Here is a 16,588-nt window from a genome sequence, read left to right on the forward strand (position 1 = left end):
AATAGCATTTTTTGAGGGATCTTTGCATAACAATAAACATTGTTCTTCTTTCTCCCCCATTATGATGAACCTCCATCCTGGATCGGAAGGTAGGACATGACAGGAGATGTTTGGCACAACATAAATTGTCCTTGTGCCACCACTGAGCGGTTAGATTGGAGCTCTGTCGGGACTGGGAGATGCTGAAGTTGGGAAGAAGGTTTGAGGGCTGATCGTCGGCTGCTTTCGTCTCTCCGAATACAGGGAGTGGCACAGATATACAGGATGTGTTTTTATTTAGGTCAGAGGTGGGAGGAAGGAAAAATAAAAGAAACAGAACTTGATACGGTGAGCTAGTAACTGTGTTCCAGGTGCTTGAGGGTTTAGTTTAAGCCCCTTCCTAAGGGGACTGTAGCATCTTTGTGGAACAGCAGAGAGATCCAGCCTCGTGAGCGTGGAAGTTCCAGCCTGGCTGGCAGCGGTGCGAATTGTCTCCTCTGCTCACAGGGGTGAGACGCGTTTTGTCTCTGTGTTGGTTCTGCTTGTTCCTCCTGTGCCTGGTCCACCTCGCTCTGCAGTGAGGTGGCCAGCGAGGATGGGGGGGGGGGGGGGCGCGTGGAACAGGGCAGTTCTTGACGTAAGGTTACCAAGAAGCTGTCCCGCAGGTGCTGCACGGAGCGCTGCCTCGCTGGTTACTCCCCAAAGTGAGAATCTGAGAGGAGTTATCAGATAAGTTCAGTATCTTTGCTCTTAGCTAGCCTGTCTCTGATTGGAAGAGGGTGGACTTTTTGAGCACGATTCCTGTAAATTACACTTTGTGAATCCTCAGGAGAGCTATAACAGAATTTCTGTTTTGCTGTATTGAACCACAAGATTAGATTGTGTTTATCTATTGTGTTGGGGTTTTTTTTTTTTTCCCCTCTGACCATTTGTTCTGATTTTGCCCCTCACTTTCTTCCTGTTTAGTGCTGCTCGCATCAACCCTGCTGGAAACCTTATAGCCTTGATCCTGCAAAGACATGCCTGCATTTAACACAAAAGTAAACTTATTGACTTTGCTATAGTTACTTTTGGAAATGAGGCTCATTGTAGTAATTATTTGCTAGAGAATGATTTAGCCAAGGCTGCGCCTTTAGCTTCCTGTTTTTCATATCCTGGTAATTGTAAAAATTACCTTTCAGGTGAAATTTTCCATATCTGTATTTCACAAAAAAAAAACCCAGACCCTCTCTCCTTTTGTATTTGAAAACTGCAGCTGAATCTTTTTTTAGGTGGATTTAGGGTTAGGGCGTTACAGGTAGGAATCCCGAAAGGGATGGAAACATTGAAAAACGGGATTTTTAAGGGAGTTGTCCGTGTTGTAAAATAGAAGAATGCAGATGGCATTAGAGTTAGTACAAGTTTCTCTTCAAAATCCTTGCAGAAGAAATCTTGTTTGCAAGTGGCTGTGTTTGGACATGGCTTATTCTCATAGCAACAGCTTTGTCCTGAAGCAGGTTTTTCCTGTTTCTTTTCAGTAGTTAACTTGCATGCTAGAGAATTTCTTTAAAAGATACCAAAGCTTGCCTCTTTGTTTCAGATTTTCTTAACCTGAAAAATGTAAACAGTGTATTAAACCTTGCTGAAAGAACAAATGAGGTTCAGGTCCCCTGTAGGAAGAGCTGTACCTCAGTTAATTTCTAAGGCAATTATCCCTGAAGAGCTGGGCTTCGCTAGCGGCTGTAGGGCCAGTACATGCCTTGCTTCAGGGAGATCTGGGTCAGTCCAGTTGTGCTGTTGGAAGTGGTGTTACGCATCTGCAAAAAGTATTTCCCAAAACCTGGAGCAAAGCTTTCTTCCCCACTTTCCAGCACACACAAGGCCCTCTTTTCCTGCTGTTTTCCTGCTCTTTTCTGCTTTGCCACCTGCATGTGGAGTGTGGCTTACTGTAACAGTGAAGTAGGCTTTGAAAAACAAGAATTGGTCTCATCACGGGGAAGAAGTGCCAGACTGATGCCAAGCCTGATCTTCTGCTGGCCTGAGGTGTGGAGTTTGCATCTCTGAATGGAGGGCTATAACATCAGAGCATAAAGCCTGGCCAAAATGCACGTAGGAGGTCTCCAGTGAAGCTGCAGCATGGCCCCAGAAGAGCTTCAAAGGCATGAGATGCACTGATGAGCAGCTGGTATGAAGCGTGCGAGGCAGGCGCGATGTCGCAGTAGTCTAAACGAGTGTTCTAGCAAAGTTAAGCCGTCAAAACATGGAGCCCCATGGCCTGGGAGGGGTGTGCCTTGCATTGCTCTCCTCTGAGGTGTGGACGCCTGTACGAGCCCGTCCACACCGTGTTCCTCTAGGTCTTGCTGTTGAAGGTCCTGAGCTTCGGTAAAACTGAAGAAAATGATCAAATTCTTTACAAAACAAACTGATGGAACCCAACAAAAAAGACCCCACCCAACAACATTCTGTTGGAGTGTGTGAAATAGCCCTACCCCGAGACCCACTGGCTGGACTGACATCAAAAGATTCGGGTGAGTCAGATGTCAGCTCAGGTTTGCCTTGTACCAAACTGTTCCACTGCTGCTATCTTTAGAGTGGGTGGCAGCAAAAAAAGCAGTCTCGCTCTTTAAAGCAATTGTCTGAACTTGATACGATCCAGAGATGCTCCCCACCCAGCTGATAATGTCCCAGGACTCGGGGATGGAAGAGTTTCTCCAGGCTGGCTGCTTTGTTCCTTAAAGGATGGTAGGAACCATCTCTGCAGTAAGGCTGTTGGTGCTCGCTGGGTTCTGAATGTTGCACACCTTAACGTGCTTTCCTTCGTGTTTTCCTACAGGAAAATGTCCCTCTCGTTAGATTTCTATATATTTTTTTCGTAACAGCTGAATTTTTGGGCTTGGCTTTATTGGCTTGTCTTGCTTGTGGGGCAGGGAGCAAACGCTTATTTTTCTGAACTGGTACCTGCTGACGGATGTCCACTGGGTCAGCACACGTAACCTCCTCTTGGCACAACGAAATGCTCGTTTCTTCAAACGGAGCTCTGGAGCCAGATTCCCTCTTTCCCTTTTGTGAAACAGACCGAGGTGGGAGACCAGCTATTCCTTCCCTTCTGCTGGTGTGGTTTCACTGGGGTCGCTACCTTTCTGCAGAGCAAAGCGGAGGTGACGGTGATGCTGGTGGAGTCGCGGTGGAGCGTTCCTCTTCTGGGGGCTGGTTGGAGCCAGCGCAGCCTCTTCTGGCTGAAGAGCACAGTGCCTCCCCAGTCTAAACTGCACCCTAGTGCAGATTAATTTCTCTAAGAACCTAATGACTAAATGTGTTTAGTCATTTGGGTCAAAAAGGTCTGGTTTTGTTCGTCAAGAAGGTCAGCACTTGGTTTTCCGCAGCTGAAAGAAGTCAAATAAGATGACTCCAAACTCCCTAGGAAACTCAATCTCAGCACTGAAGAGATGAGTTTCCCTGACTAAATAATCATATGTATTTAGTTATTATGAGGTTAATTATTGATGTGGGGCCTTGATAGCTTCAGTAGCCGACCTCAACGGTTGAAGTGAATCCGTGGCCTGAAAGGGACTGGTGTAGCACTTGCCCACAGCCGTTGGACGGGCCTCGGCTGTGCGTGTCCCTGGCTGCCTTCCGAGCTCAACCCAGAGGGGTTTTGGCTCTGGGGTGGGCTGGGTTAGCTGGAGCCTGGCTCTCCGTGGCTGAGCTGAGTGTCTCCATGACAGGACGTGGACTTGTAATGTTGGAGTTGGTGAATGCAGGTGTTTTCTGTTGTCCAGATGCCTGGTTCCTTCTTCAGTGCTGCAGATTGAAGTCAGATCTCATGATGAGTGCAAGTGGGCAGTCTTCTGTAAACCCAGTGTGATTAAACCCAGGATAAATTTCCTTTCTAAAATGAATTTTAGTTACAGAGTGAACACCCTCAGCCTCTGAGGGGAAGCTCTTGGCCCAGAGTAGCTTCCATGGAGCAGTTCACCAGTAAGTCAGTCCTGGAGAGGCTGAGCAGGTACGTACAGGGCAGTCTTGCTACGAGGCTGGTTCCACATCTTTGCTTTGGCAATACAGCAAGGCTCCCATGCTTGAGTCTTCCAGTTAACGCTCTTTTTTTGTAGTTTAATTTGAGCTAATCTGTCAGGGGCTTTATGCCAGGTCTTCAAACGAGGTTGAATATCTTTAAGTTCTATTGAAAGAAGGGTAAAGCACAGCACCAAAGGGACTAAAAGGACTTTGGCAAGTGCTGCGTACTTGGTGGCTTTCCTAAGAGGATCTCAGAGCAGCACACTGAGTTGCTGTTGGCTCTTATTTCAGACTGGAAGAAGAAAGCACATCTCACATTCACAGATTTGAAAACCAAGATTAAAGGAAGCAAAATAACATACCAGAGCTGGTCATGGCACAGCAGTTCAGGCCAGCGAGGTTGGGGCTGTCTTGGTCTCCTTCCCGTTACCTTAACTGACTTCTCCAGACCATGAGGTGCTGGTGAAATAGGAGGCGGCGTTCACTTTTCCGGTAAAAATAGTTTTCCCCTTGCCTGGTTAGTTCGTTAGCTCTGGCCAAGCTCTGTCCTCGTGCAACAGAGACAGTGAGACCACAGTGGTTTCAACTTGAAAGCAATTTAAACCAGCCTTTTCCTGTGTGTAAATACATTAATTCCCAGAATTTATGCTCAGATTTTAATTCGCCCGAGTAGATTAGGAGGAGCTGAGAGTCGGTGCTGGATTGTCAGAGCTGTTGTGTGCAGGTGCGCTGAACCCAGCTCTGCATTCGCACGGGGTTCGGTCGCCGCTTTGGTGTGTCTCTGCCGCAGGTAAACCAGTGGCAGCACCGGAGAGAAGGGAAAAGGGAAAAGAGGGGGAGGGAGCTCTTCCTTTTTGGAGTTGTTATCTGTAATGATGAAAAAACGGTGTGGGGGGGTGGGGGGGAACGTATTTAGCAGAGCGAGATAACTGTGTTTGTACATAAATACATATGTAAACGTTAAGCATGGTGTGTTAATGAGCTGCTAGCCACACATGGCATTTTAATTGCTTAATAATACTTTGGCAGCGCAGCCCTTCCCGAGCTCTGTTCCTGGGTAGTATTTCTTTTCAAATTTTGTTTCTCCCTCCCCCCTAGTGCCTTGTTAAAGTTTATTGCTGTGGGTTCTGTAACCCCTGGCATTATGAAGAACCTACAACTTGCCGCTAGAGGAAACCAGTCAGATCGGGTGAAACGTTTTAGTGGTTCCAGCATGCAAACGTGCTGGGTGGCGATTGCCCAAGCGGCGCGAGCGCGCAGCCCTTACGGGAAAGATTACGAAGCACATTCCTTGCTCCTGCAGGAGAGGGAAAGGGCTCGCGTGTGAAATAGCAAAACCAGAAGACGGTCGCGTAACAGAGGCCAGAGGCAACTCCTGGGAAGGAGGAAGGGAATTGTCGGCCCTTTTGCAATCCTCAGCTCCGCTCGGCTGGGAGGAAGCGGTGCTGGGGGCATGGGCCCCCCCCAGGAGCGAGGGATCGGGAGACCTTTGCATGTCCCTAACCTTCCCTTTCGATCTGTCTGTACGCGAAGATCTGTGAGCGGTAAAGCTCCCCGTCAAGGGTGTGCGAAGGGGGGGTGCGTGTGTTTTTGTTCCCTGGCTCTGCCAGTTTGCAGGACTGTTTCAGTTTTATGTCCCAAACTAGCATTTGGGTGTGATATTTCCGTGAAACTTGATGCTGGTCCTTATGTCGTGTGATCGTCAGGTTCCATCACACCCGTCAATCTCTTGGCGCTGGGACAACTCAGAGGCTTAATTTCGCTTTGTTGTCAGGACCGAGATATTATTTAGTCCTGCAGACCATTTTTATCTATTAAGTCCTTCCTTATTTACATGAACTGCCGAGAATTGAATTCCTAATACAGCTTTCCAGACTCTTACACTCTGAGTTCAGGAAGTAGGATATAACGGGTAGATGTATTAATTTGCCTAGGTAGCTCTTCTGGATAAATGCAGCTTTTTTGAAATATCAGTCTCCTGTATGTGTCATCCCATAGTCGCAGCCTCACCGCTGCTGATGGAGTCTGAAGCAACCTCAGAAATGCTCAGGACTGACAGGAAGTAACTGCTTTTCCCATTTCCTTACAGGCAATATTTTAATTCCTCTCACGATTTTTATATGAATCCCATCAGCAGACCACATTTCTTGGATACAAACTATGCATCTGTGGACCCCACTGACTTCTTACCAAAAAATGGTGATTTTCCTCAGGTGAGTACATAGCCACTGACGGCTTTGGGGGAGAATGGTGCTTTCTGGTGATGGGTTTTATTTTTCAGTATTGCCTTATTGAGGGGAAAGGAAGAGACGGGCAGTATCTTAAATTTGCCCAGCACCTGATAGTTGTGTGCAATTGGGATGGATTCTCTGACAACAGCAATTCAGAAGCTTTCCGCTGGCGTGGTAGGAGCTTATCTGTGGTAAAACCGCTTCTGTCTTTTAAAGTGGTGTTTAACGCAAACGCTGACGGCGCAGGGGAGAATCCCGTTTGCAGGAGGGCATAGGTAAGTGTGAATTCGAACATGCTGCAGTCAGTCACATCGTTTGCCTCCTGAAGCTCTTCGCTCGGGTATGTTGCCTGTGCTTTCTCACTGATTCCAAGCGGGGGATTCCTGAATAGTGAATCTTTAGGCAAGACATCAACTCGGTGCCTAGCAAACTCCGATTGGAGCCAGGCCATTTTTTGCGGAGCTGAAGTGTGGGAGGGATGAACAGTCGCCCTGCTTCATTTGGCGTCTTTAGGGACCGAGAGGTGAAGATTGACCTTTCTAGATATTTCACTGTTAAGTCTAAGTGTGCCTTACACCGTAGCCCTGAGTTGCTGAAAACAGCGCGAGGGAGGCGTGAGGACGAGCCGGGGCGCTACGGATGTACTTTGTGCTGGCTTCGTGCTTTGGCACACCGAGAAACACGTCAGTAGGCCCCGTTAAGCTGCTGTGTGCGTCTGAATGTATTTTATTTTCAGGAACTGCTGAATGTCAAGGCACGTGTATAAACAGAAACTTTTTTCTTTGTAATCTGTCTCTTCTTCCTGCGTGATTCATTAATTGATGCATCAGCAAATTGATGCATTTCCCCTCTTCTTGAGGCGGATGTGTTAATCCCCCCCCCTAATTGTGCTTTTATTTTCTTGATGTGGCTAAAGAGGTTTTGAGCCTCCTCGGGGCTCCGATTTCTGCAGGTCTGGACTTACATATGCTGGGGATTCGTGTCTTTTGAGGTGAGCGGCTGGTGCGGCAGCCCAGGTTCATCTCCCTGAGCGAAGCTGCTGGGGTGCCTCGCGTTAGTGACTGGCCTGGCACAGCGGGACTGGTCGGTCACCAGTGGCTGTTGACCAGAGTCTTCTAACTGGATAAAACCAGATAAGTAAATGAATCGTAATAGCATTGATCTTCGCCTCCCGCAGAATTAATTGCGGGAGGAATGAGACAGAAATGTGATCTCATCAACTGGAAGCCATTTAACGGGCTGCGATGGGAAGAGGGAGCGGGGTCCTCTCCGCAGGTCTCAGCTTGCAGGTCTGGTGTAGTTTGGCTGATGGGTTTAACGGGAAAAGGGCTTAATTATTTCTTTAACTTACGTATTTTCTAGTATCTAAGTGGTCGATCAGCTTCCTTCCCTTGCTGCATCACAGAAATCGATCTCAGCCAGCTTGGAAGAGCAGATTTTTGGAGATTCTTTGTGGAAAGGAGATGCTTCTGCTTTTATCTAGGTGATAAAAGAGCAGGAGGGCTCTGAGACAAACCAGAGATAAAGGACCTCAAATGATTTCCAGAAGAAGAAATAATTCTTGTGCCACTCTCATCCTGTTGGAGGGGAAGTGACAGTCGGGAGCGAGGTGATTGTGGGCAGTCACAATTTTGCTTGGACCCTTTCTTTCCAAGCCAACTGTTGTGAGACTGCACCTATTGCAACATGCTTGAGAGTGCTGTTCTGCTTCACGTACAGAAATAACAGTGTCCTCCTCTGAATCAAACATAGCCAAGGCAGAGCACATACTCAGGTATTGTGCCATGTGCATTCCCATGAGGAAGAGAGTATTTTATGGGTCTTTTCCGTCCTGTTTGGCGCTGGTCCGTGAGCCTGTGCGCTGACTGTTACTGCCTGGGGCCTTCCGGAGATTCCCACAGATAACCCAAGGCGCTGATGTGTCACCCTGCGTGCTCTGAAAGTGAGAAACACTGAATAAGACCTTTGTTAGAGCTTTGTTTGCCAGTTTGAAACTGATGTGGTGGAGTTCGTACCTCAGAGGGGTGGTGTCTGTCTGGAGGTGCCGCGGGGCAGCGGGACAGGACCGCTTGCCGCGTGTCCCGTGTGACAGTGCCCATTCATGCAAAGTAACGCTAGTGGTGTGCTCTTCTCTGTCCTGAAGAGATGTTTCAGTCTTTAGTCATCCTCCAGCTCAAACGGCGTGTTCTGCTGAAGTACGGAGCCAGACCAGCCGTTCTGAACACTTGGCTTTTGACTTGTGAGCTTTCTACATGGTTTGCTCCTGGTGCTCTCACCTCTTAGAATGCACGAAGCGCTAACATGGAAAGCCATTGATAAAACCTAGGGTTTTCTGAGCTACTAGTCGTTGCTCATCCAAAGAAAAGCTGATGATTTTTTTCACAGGAGCCAGAATTAGAGCCTGGATCTGGTAGAGCAGCAGGCACTTAACTGGAGGCAGTGGCATCAATCTGGAGTCATCCGGGAGCGTCCTGGAGCTTTTCCATCCCTTGCTTCAGCAATATTTTCCACTTTACTGATTTCTTGCTGTCCCAGATGCCAAACTGTTAAATATTAGCCGTCTGCCTGGGAAGCCGAAACATGCCATTCAGAAGGTGTGGGAGCAGCTTGGGTGGTTACATCTTCTCAGGTGACTGTACAGGAAAGTACCTATCTTTTCCGTACTTGCCTGCTGCGGTGGTAGGAGTGGCAACTCCCATTAAACTTTGTGCTGTTACGGCCATGCCAAACAGAGGAGGGAAACCAAAGAGCGAACATGAGGAGTCTGCTGCATGCTTTGGTAAGAGATTCGTGATTAAGTCTGTGGTCACTGGGCAGAGGAGGTCGGTTAGGTGCTTGTGTGAGAACTTGTGCTGATTTCACACGTGAATACAGACTATTCTCTTGTCTTTGCTCCGATACCAAAATCTGACCTGTGCTGGTTCAGCCGCACAGCAGAGCGTGCTGTCCCCTTGGGTTACAGCGATTCGTGTATCTCGGCAACCCGCCAGTGCTTGACTTGTGCGTGCTGTCCTGGGGAAGGAGTTGGAAATGTCATCTCTGACTCGGAGGGAAGCTTTGTGATCCCAGTGCATGACGTGACAGCGATTCGGTGAACACCGCCTCCCCGAAACGTTCCTGCGGCCGCTCTGGGCTGCAGTGGGGCTCCAGCCTGGCCTCGGACGGCGTAGCCTGTAGGCAGTTTGTCTCCTTACAGTGTTTTCCAGGAATACTGAAAATGGATTTAAAAGGTCTAAAGAGCAAATGACTAATGATTCTGAGGTATTTGTGTAGGAACCACTTTCTGTGGGTGGCAGTGATTGGAGGATCGTTCGTGTGCCCTGGGGTTCGGGGGACCCGAGGGTCCGGAGAGTGGGAAGGCTGACGTGTTTTCCTCCAGCACTGGCCTTTGCTTCCCCCCGTCTTCTCTCCGTATTTTGTTTTGGAGGTCCTCAGCTGGACCTGCAGAGTGTAAAGCCTTTGCTGGCCTGAGGATGCCGTGAGTGGGAGTTGCCACATTTCTTAAGTGCTCTGGGAATTTCATTTTAGTTGAATCATTCACCGCTGCCGCTTGGGTCTGGTGAAGAGCGACGTCTGCGTGTACCGCAGCTGAGCACCTCCTGCAGATTGGAAAAGGTGCTTCATTTGCATGGTCAGAGCAGCCTAATGTGAACTTAAACTTGTTTCCTCCACAATATTTTTGGGTTTTTGGCCTGCTGTTGGGTGATTCATCCTTGCCGATCTGTTGGCATTCTTTTATATAAACAAGTGGCTTAAACTGAGGTTTAGAAAATAGTTACATGAAGCCATATTGGGCTCTGATAGCACTTCTTGATCTTGGGAACGGTTGTCTTAAGCCAAAGTCTTGCCCAAACCCTGTGGTGTTGTCTCCTTATGTAAAAAGTCCCCTAACTGCACGCATGTCCTTAGAAATCGAAGTCCTGAAGAGCAGCCGGTTTTGGCTTTCGTTGCTGCCCTCACTCTCTGCTGTTGGTTCCTGCAGCCGGGTGCTGGTGAGTTGGGATCCAGAGCTTGTGTGCCGTAATCCAGGCATTTTTACCGTGTCAGTGCTATCCTGTGTTGCTGATGGCGAGAGCTGTTAACTGCCCCAACAAACACCAAATCCAGGAGGTTTTAACTTACACTTTGGCATCTGCTGTCCCTCAGCAGGGGTGTGTTGAGCTGTAACCTGTCCCCAGAGCCTTATCATAAAAGCAGAGCAGCCTGCTGTAGAAAAGCATACCTGTCACAGAAATGGTCCCTGCCCTTAGCCACCCGGGTTTTTCTTTGAACTTCACTGTTCTGTCCTGTTCAGAGTTACTTAAAGCACGGGGCTCTGCCCACTTCCTCCTTCCCTTTGTTATCTCAAATGATCCTGCCTGTTTCTGAAAGCCGATCTGTGTTTCCCTTTGCTTAACTTGGTTTACTTGCTCCTTGTGGCTATCCAGAACAGGACCTTTCTGAACGCACGGAAGCCGCCTCTTCTGACTTCGTTTGCCCTAAGTCACGCTGAAAAGTTGCCCCATCTCTTTGCAGCGCGGGCGAGCGGCTCCTGCTGGGCGGGGAAGGTGAGGACGTCGCGGGTGGGCAAGGGGGCTCTGAGGAAGCTCCTTTCTCTCCTCTGTGAAGCAGCTCTGCGTATAAACACTTGGCAGGGAACTTGGATACCCTTTTTAAAACGTGAGTTGTGCTTGGAGTGAAGGAAGGAGGTCAGTCCCGACTGATTTAGCTTGTGGGGCAGGGCGGACTTGGCAGCTCTTGGGTAGAGCCATTTGCAGTAATGCTGTAAAGGCGCAGTTACGGCCGTGTTTGATCTGCCTGTGGTGTACGGGGGCTCTTGACTGCACGTGTTAATCATAAACCAGCCCTCTTTTCACTACCAGCCCCTTGCAACCTCCTATTAATCTTTCTCGTTAAAGAAAGGGAGTGAAATTAACCTACTCTTAAAAAAAGTATTAATTTCTAAAAGTGCTTCAGTGCACGGAGCTGTGGTGATTTAAGAGAAATCAATGTAACAGTTATTAAATTATATGAAAGACTTGGTTCTGACTGAAATGAAGAGTTTCCTGGAATAAGAAACGTCCTGGAACTTCCTATCGCTGTCCTGGAGTTATGTCTATGGGGAATACAGATATTAAAATCAATTTGAAGACAATTAACTGGCTCTCGTGCCTTTGAAGCATTTTGCGAACAAGTCACTTTACATGCTCCTGTCTTTGTTTTTGCACTCCAGGGCTGGGCTTTTGACTGACTTAATTACACTTCAAAACCACTTTAGGTGAGATGCCTAACACTTCAGATCTTGGTTTAGAAAAGCGAAGGCTGTGATTATAACGGCTCATCTGACCTAGTTACAGTAAGTACGGCGAAATTGTGTTGGCGATGACGGCGTGCGCTGCCTGTCAGGACGGCCACGAGCACCGTGTTTGTGTGTCTGCCGCTGCCCGGCTCTCACCGTGGCTCAGCCGTGGGGGGTGCCTGGGTGATGAAACATCAGATAACGCGCTTGATGATGCACCAGGTAACACGGCCACGCGCCCACAAGGGCTCCCAGCTCGGAGCTGCGTGAGTATTGTGAAGAAACTGGCATCAGCCTGGGCTGTTGGCACGTGTAAGGGTTTGGCTGCCTCGGGGGTGAGCCGCGTGAAGGTGAGCTGTGCTGGCGCTGGGCACAGCGGGAGCTGGTCGGTCTCTGTGCTGGGTTCACAGCCCTTTCCTGGGCTGCAGGGCTCAGGCATCAGTGCAGGATTCACCAACCGAGTGCTCGATTTGCTCTGATGGTCTGATTTAGCCACCCTGAGCTAATTACCAAGGAGGAGGGGACACATCTGGGATGCAGCCGGCATTATTCTAGAGCAGCATCTCCATTTGGTTGGGTGAACCGTCCTTTAGGAGTAAATCTTTCCGTGTCATATCTAAGAGGAGCTCTTGGGACTATCTCAGGTGGAGATACCTGTGGTTAAGTGAGAGTAATTCTGCTTTTGAGGCATAACTTGTTGTCAGTTGTGGTTGGCTGTGGATTGCAGGAGCCAGCCAAGATGCCTATGGCTCTAGAGAGGGAGTATGAGGGCCTGGCGGGCTCTGACATCTCCCCCGTTCCAGACTTGTTAGTTTTCATCTGTATTGCTACCTTCAAACGGTGATGTCCACCTCTGGGCAGGAGAGAAGGCACAGGAGGCCGTGGAGAACTGCTCCTGAAATTCTTGGCGTGTGCTGTTCTCTGCCTGCTCCCCTTCATAAAGCTGACAAAAGCGGGAAAAGTCCTGGTCTGAAACACAGAGTGCTCTTAAAAAATGCTGGTAATATAATTTAACAGCAGACCGCTGGGGGATGTTTTAAAATAGATGCTTTAATTCAAAGCAGAATCCGTCTGAGTCAGTCTGATCGAGTGAGTTTCCCCGTCTCCAGTTCTGCTGGCGGTCAGTGTGTGTCCTGATCTGAAATGCGCTCAAAACTCCAGTGGTCCTGCCACAGCAGCCACCAAGAGAAAGGTTGCGTCCGACACAAAGACCTTCGCTCATTTTTCTTTCCCTGGCCTCGTATGTTTGTTATTCCCTGAGCCGCAGCATCTCCCTGCCTGCTGCCGCGCAATGCTTTCCTCCGGCTTTCAGCATCACCTGCAAGAGTTTACTCTCTTGCTGCCTTTCCTTTATGCTTCATGAGTTTTCCTGGTTTCTCCTTATTTCACAGAATACCAGCCTGGGAGTTCCCCCCTGGGCTTGCTCGGGGGCAGGCTGTCTCCTGCTCCTCTCCCCATCCCTCAACAAGCAGCGCTTGCCTTCCAAATCTCCGGTCCTCCAGGGAGCCGTGTGCTGTCAGGGCTGGCGGATCCAAACACCCGCCTCGCATACACTGAATTTCAGCTCTGGCTAAAGAATACCTACCAGCTGCTTCGTTATCCTTGTTCTTGGTGTCTGTTTTAAAAATAAACCATTTGTGGTCTTGACTTGTCAAAGCCTCGCGGTGCAGGCGCTCGCTGCGCACCTTGCTTCCTCTCGCTCGCTTTTGAAACTGGCGCAGGGGCTGCCCTGCGCGTGGCTGGAGCGGCTCTTGCTTCTCAGAACAGCCCAAATGCAAAGCGAAGCCTTGCGCCCACCTGGGTGAAACCAGTCGTGTCGTGGGAACAGGAAAGGCAAGGCACGGTCTGTGCAATACGTTCTCTCCCATCTTTCATCCCTCTGAAAAGAACCCAGCCCCGTTAGGACAGAGAGCAGCGTGCAGATATTCAGTGCTCTACCACCCTTTAGCTGCTCTTAGGCTTATTTTTCCAGGATATGTTGCTGGAATCTTAGTGTTACACCCTACTCCCTGCCTGGGCGTCCCTCCGGTGTGGGCAGCTGCCTGTCTGCATGGGATGGACACCCAGCAGCTCGGCTCGCAGAGACGTTCAGGGGCCCGATGGCTTTTGCCGGATCGGGAAGCTGAGCCTGGAGTGTCCTTGGACACGGCTGGAAACCCCATTTTTTGGCAGCTAAGTGTTTCGGGAAATTTAGTCCCAAGCTCTTTGGTTGCGTGAGGGTGATGAGCTGCCAGGTCTTCTCCTGTACAGGTGTGTTACTCTAGATTGATTTGTATCTGCTTTCCTGGAAGTTCCGCACGTGCTTTCAAGAAGCGGCCAGCACGTTGAGGAAGGTGTCCTGTAGGTCAGCGGTGAGGGGCGGTGGGGGATGCGGTGAAGGTTACCCAACAAAGCAACTCCCTGGGCTGTGCGTTTCAGATTTTGCTGGAAGGCAGTAAGTCAAGTTAATGTGAATGCGGGAATAATTGTGCTTTCCTGTCCCTGACTGTCAGCGTGCGTGTTTAGGAATTAATTGTGGAAAGTAGAAGCGCTGTGGCATGCCTTCTCCCCTAGGACAGGTTGTTAAAATTCCAGGTGGCGGTTTCTCAGTGGGTTATCTTATCTTCTGTGATTATATTACTGTGGTCTTGCAAAATCAATTCAGCAGTCCTGGTTATCTATAACAATGTCATATATCTTACTTCCTTTTGGCGTTCCAGTTTTGTTGCCTACATTTTGCCCTATTTTGTCCACTTACAGAAAAGGAAGAGGAAATAAACCACCTGCTTTTTAAAGGCTGCATAAATAGCAAGACCTTGGTAGTCTTAGGCAAGAGCTGGTGGTTTAATCAAGGTCACACAGCAAGGCAGTCACCAGCAAGTCACTAATTAAGACATTTCAGAAACGTATTTGGTCTCTTCACTTCAAACGTATCATTAAAGCACCTATCCCAAGCTCCAGGGCACTACCAGCTAATTAAATACGATCAAATTCAGATAAAAGCAGCAGTCAAAACTCCCTGCCTTTCTGCGCCCCAAACCCAGCTGCCCACAGAAACCAAACGCTCCCTTTTCACCGCGGTTCCTGCAGATGCCTCTTCTCTAGCAGCACTCGCGTTAACTGCTGCTCGCAGCCTGCGCCGGGAGGTGGGATGTGCTGTGATAAGGTGGGATGTGCTCCGGTAACGGGAAGAGCCCATCCTCGATGCTCCGGCTCCTCCGGGGGCAAGGGCTGCGGGGGCTGCCCCTTCCCCTGAGCATGGCACCAGCAGCCCCGGCTGCAGCCTGAGAGCCTGGGGAAAGGCATTTTTCTTTCCCGTTTGCTTATTGAAAAAAAAACCACCCCTCTCCTGGACTAGGTGTTCCGCCTGACGGAACATGGATCCTCATTATTAAGAGCTATTAAAGTGTTAATCCCTGCGGAACCGCTGTGCTGCGGTGGGTTGTGCCATGTACCCAGCTGCCCTTGGAAATGAGCCCTGTTGTGGGTGGTTTTCCAGCCTTGGGACCCACCGCGTCTTCCTTGCAGTTTCTCCCTCCTCATCCCACGTCGTAAAGCAAAACTGCCCCCTCCGCTTTGTCCCCCCTGATTCCCAGAGCGATGGGAGAGCGCTTTGTTTTCTGCTCTCACCTCTTGCAGGCCAGGTAGGGGCTTCGCTGTCTCCTGTCGCTCCAAAGTTTTGGTTTTTTTGAGAAGTGCCACACAATGTGGGATTTTCCAGCCGTTCCGGGCACGAGGCCCCAGGAGCTGTTGCAGCAGCGACGGCAGCAGGCACCAAGTGACGAGCTGCCTTTCTCTCGGAGCCGTGCCGTGGCTGCATGGAAGGACTCGGGGTAGGAATGGAGGGATGTGCAGCCAGCGGTCTCTCCCTGTGCCCAGCGGGGTCGGTGCTCCGCCAGCTTTGTCCATGTCCAACCCCTCTCCTGCCCTCTCAGACAAGCCTGGCCGGAGCTGTGCTCCCGGACACGGAGCCGTGAGGCTGGAGCAGCCCCTGGGAAAGAACCTCCCGGCCGTGCTGGGGAGAAGCAAATGGGAATCTTTTGCACCCAAAGCCGACCGAAAAGTTCTGGTTTTTCTGCGGGGCATTGGGTACTCTCGGAAAACTCACTTCTCCCTCAGGCTCGGGCTGTGCTGGAGCCAGACTTTCCTTAAGCCTACGACGACCACATCCCTCCCAGGTGTCCCTTTCTTGTGCCTTTTTCTTGTCCCCACCAGAAATTTTGCTTATTTCTGATACCAAAACTGTTAAAATTAAAAGGGAAGGCCTTGGGAAGAAGAAGGCAATGTCCCTGGACACTGAGAAACAACGATGATCTAGAAAAGTTAGTTAAGAAAACAGCTACTCCTTTTTATTTTCTAGTTGCAGTATTTGGGGTGGGGCAGATAGCGAAGACAAAAGAAAGCTCGTGGCTTTTGGGGGGGGGGGGGGGGGACACCACAACCCAATTTGCGAAGACTTTCATGACCTCTTTCAGTGGGATTGCTTTGTCTGAGCCCCTGAAATCAGGAGGGCAGGAGCCCCCAGCCCCAAAGCTGGGGGGGCGGGGGGCGGGGGGGGGAGCACTGGTGTGTCCTTCGGGGGCTGAGCCCGGAGCCCTCCTGCCCCGCGCCGGCCGCGGTGGAGCTCAGCTTTGTTTACAGTGTAGCTGTGGTTGAATTACACCACATACAGTAATTCTCCTCGCGCTGCCAGTAATTTCACTGACTTACCAAGCAGGCATCATTTCCTGAAAGTCAGCCCTGTGCTTAGAGGAAGTAAGAGCACTCTCCTTCATGACTAAACGCTATATGCAAATTTCCACAGGCTTAGGACAGACGCACTGGATGGCTGTCCTTTTTTCCTCCATTTTCACTCCTTTCTTCTGCATGTTAATTTTTAAAAACCCTTGATGAGCTCTCTTCCCGGCTGTTGCTGCTTGTCGCGGTCATGAATGAAGACCTTTCTCCACTATATACTGAAAAATCTCACCTTACCGCTCCATCCGCGTCCTGCTCTGCCGACAGCAAACTGAATGCTGTGTTAAAATGTCCCAAATGCAGTTCTGGCTAAAGTTCCCGTCTCTCTACAAGGTAATGCCTGCTTTTTTTTTTTTCTTTTTTCTTCCTCCTTGGAATTCCCGGTGTG

At 49.6% G+C, this 16,588-nt stretch overlaps 1 protein-coding gene across 6 annotated transcripts in view; it reads left to right on the forward strand.

Moving 5' to 3' along the window:
* SBNO2 (strawberry notch homolog 2) overlaps positions 1 to 16,588 on the forward strand; it is a 64,961-nt gene that overhangs the window by 15,445 nt on the left and 32,928 nt on the right. For 2 of the 6 annotated variants that reach the window (XM_063357814.1, XM_063357815.1), the window contains exon 4: positions 6,065 to 6,188. In XM_063357814.1, coding sequence (XP_063213884.1) covers positions 6,065 to 6,188 — 124 coding nt within the window. Of the gene's footprint in view, positions 1 to 2,389; positions 2,487 to 5,500; positions 5,520 to 6,064; positions 6,189 to 16,247; positions 16,534 to 16,588 lie in introns of those variants that run through there. The other 4 variants (XM_063357819.1, XM_063357820.1, XM_063357816.1 and 1 more) reach the window with 3 other exon arrangements.

Source organism: Chroicocephalus ridibundus, chromosome 22, assembly GCF_963924245.1.
Source record: "Chroicocephalus ridibundus chromosome 22, bChrRid1.1, whole genome shotgun sequence".
Taxonomy (NCBI): domain Eukaryota; kingdom Metazoa; phylum Chordata; class Aves; order Charadriiformes; family Laridae; genus Chroicocephalus; species Chroicocephalus ridibundus.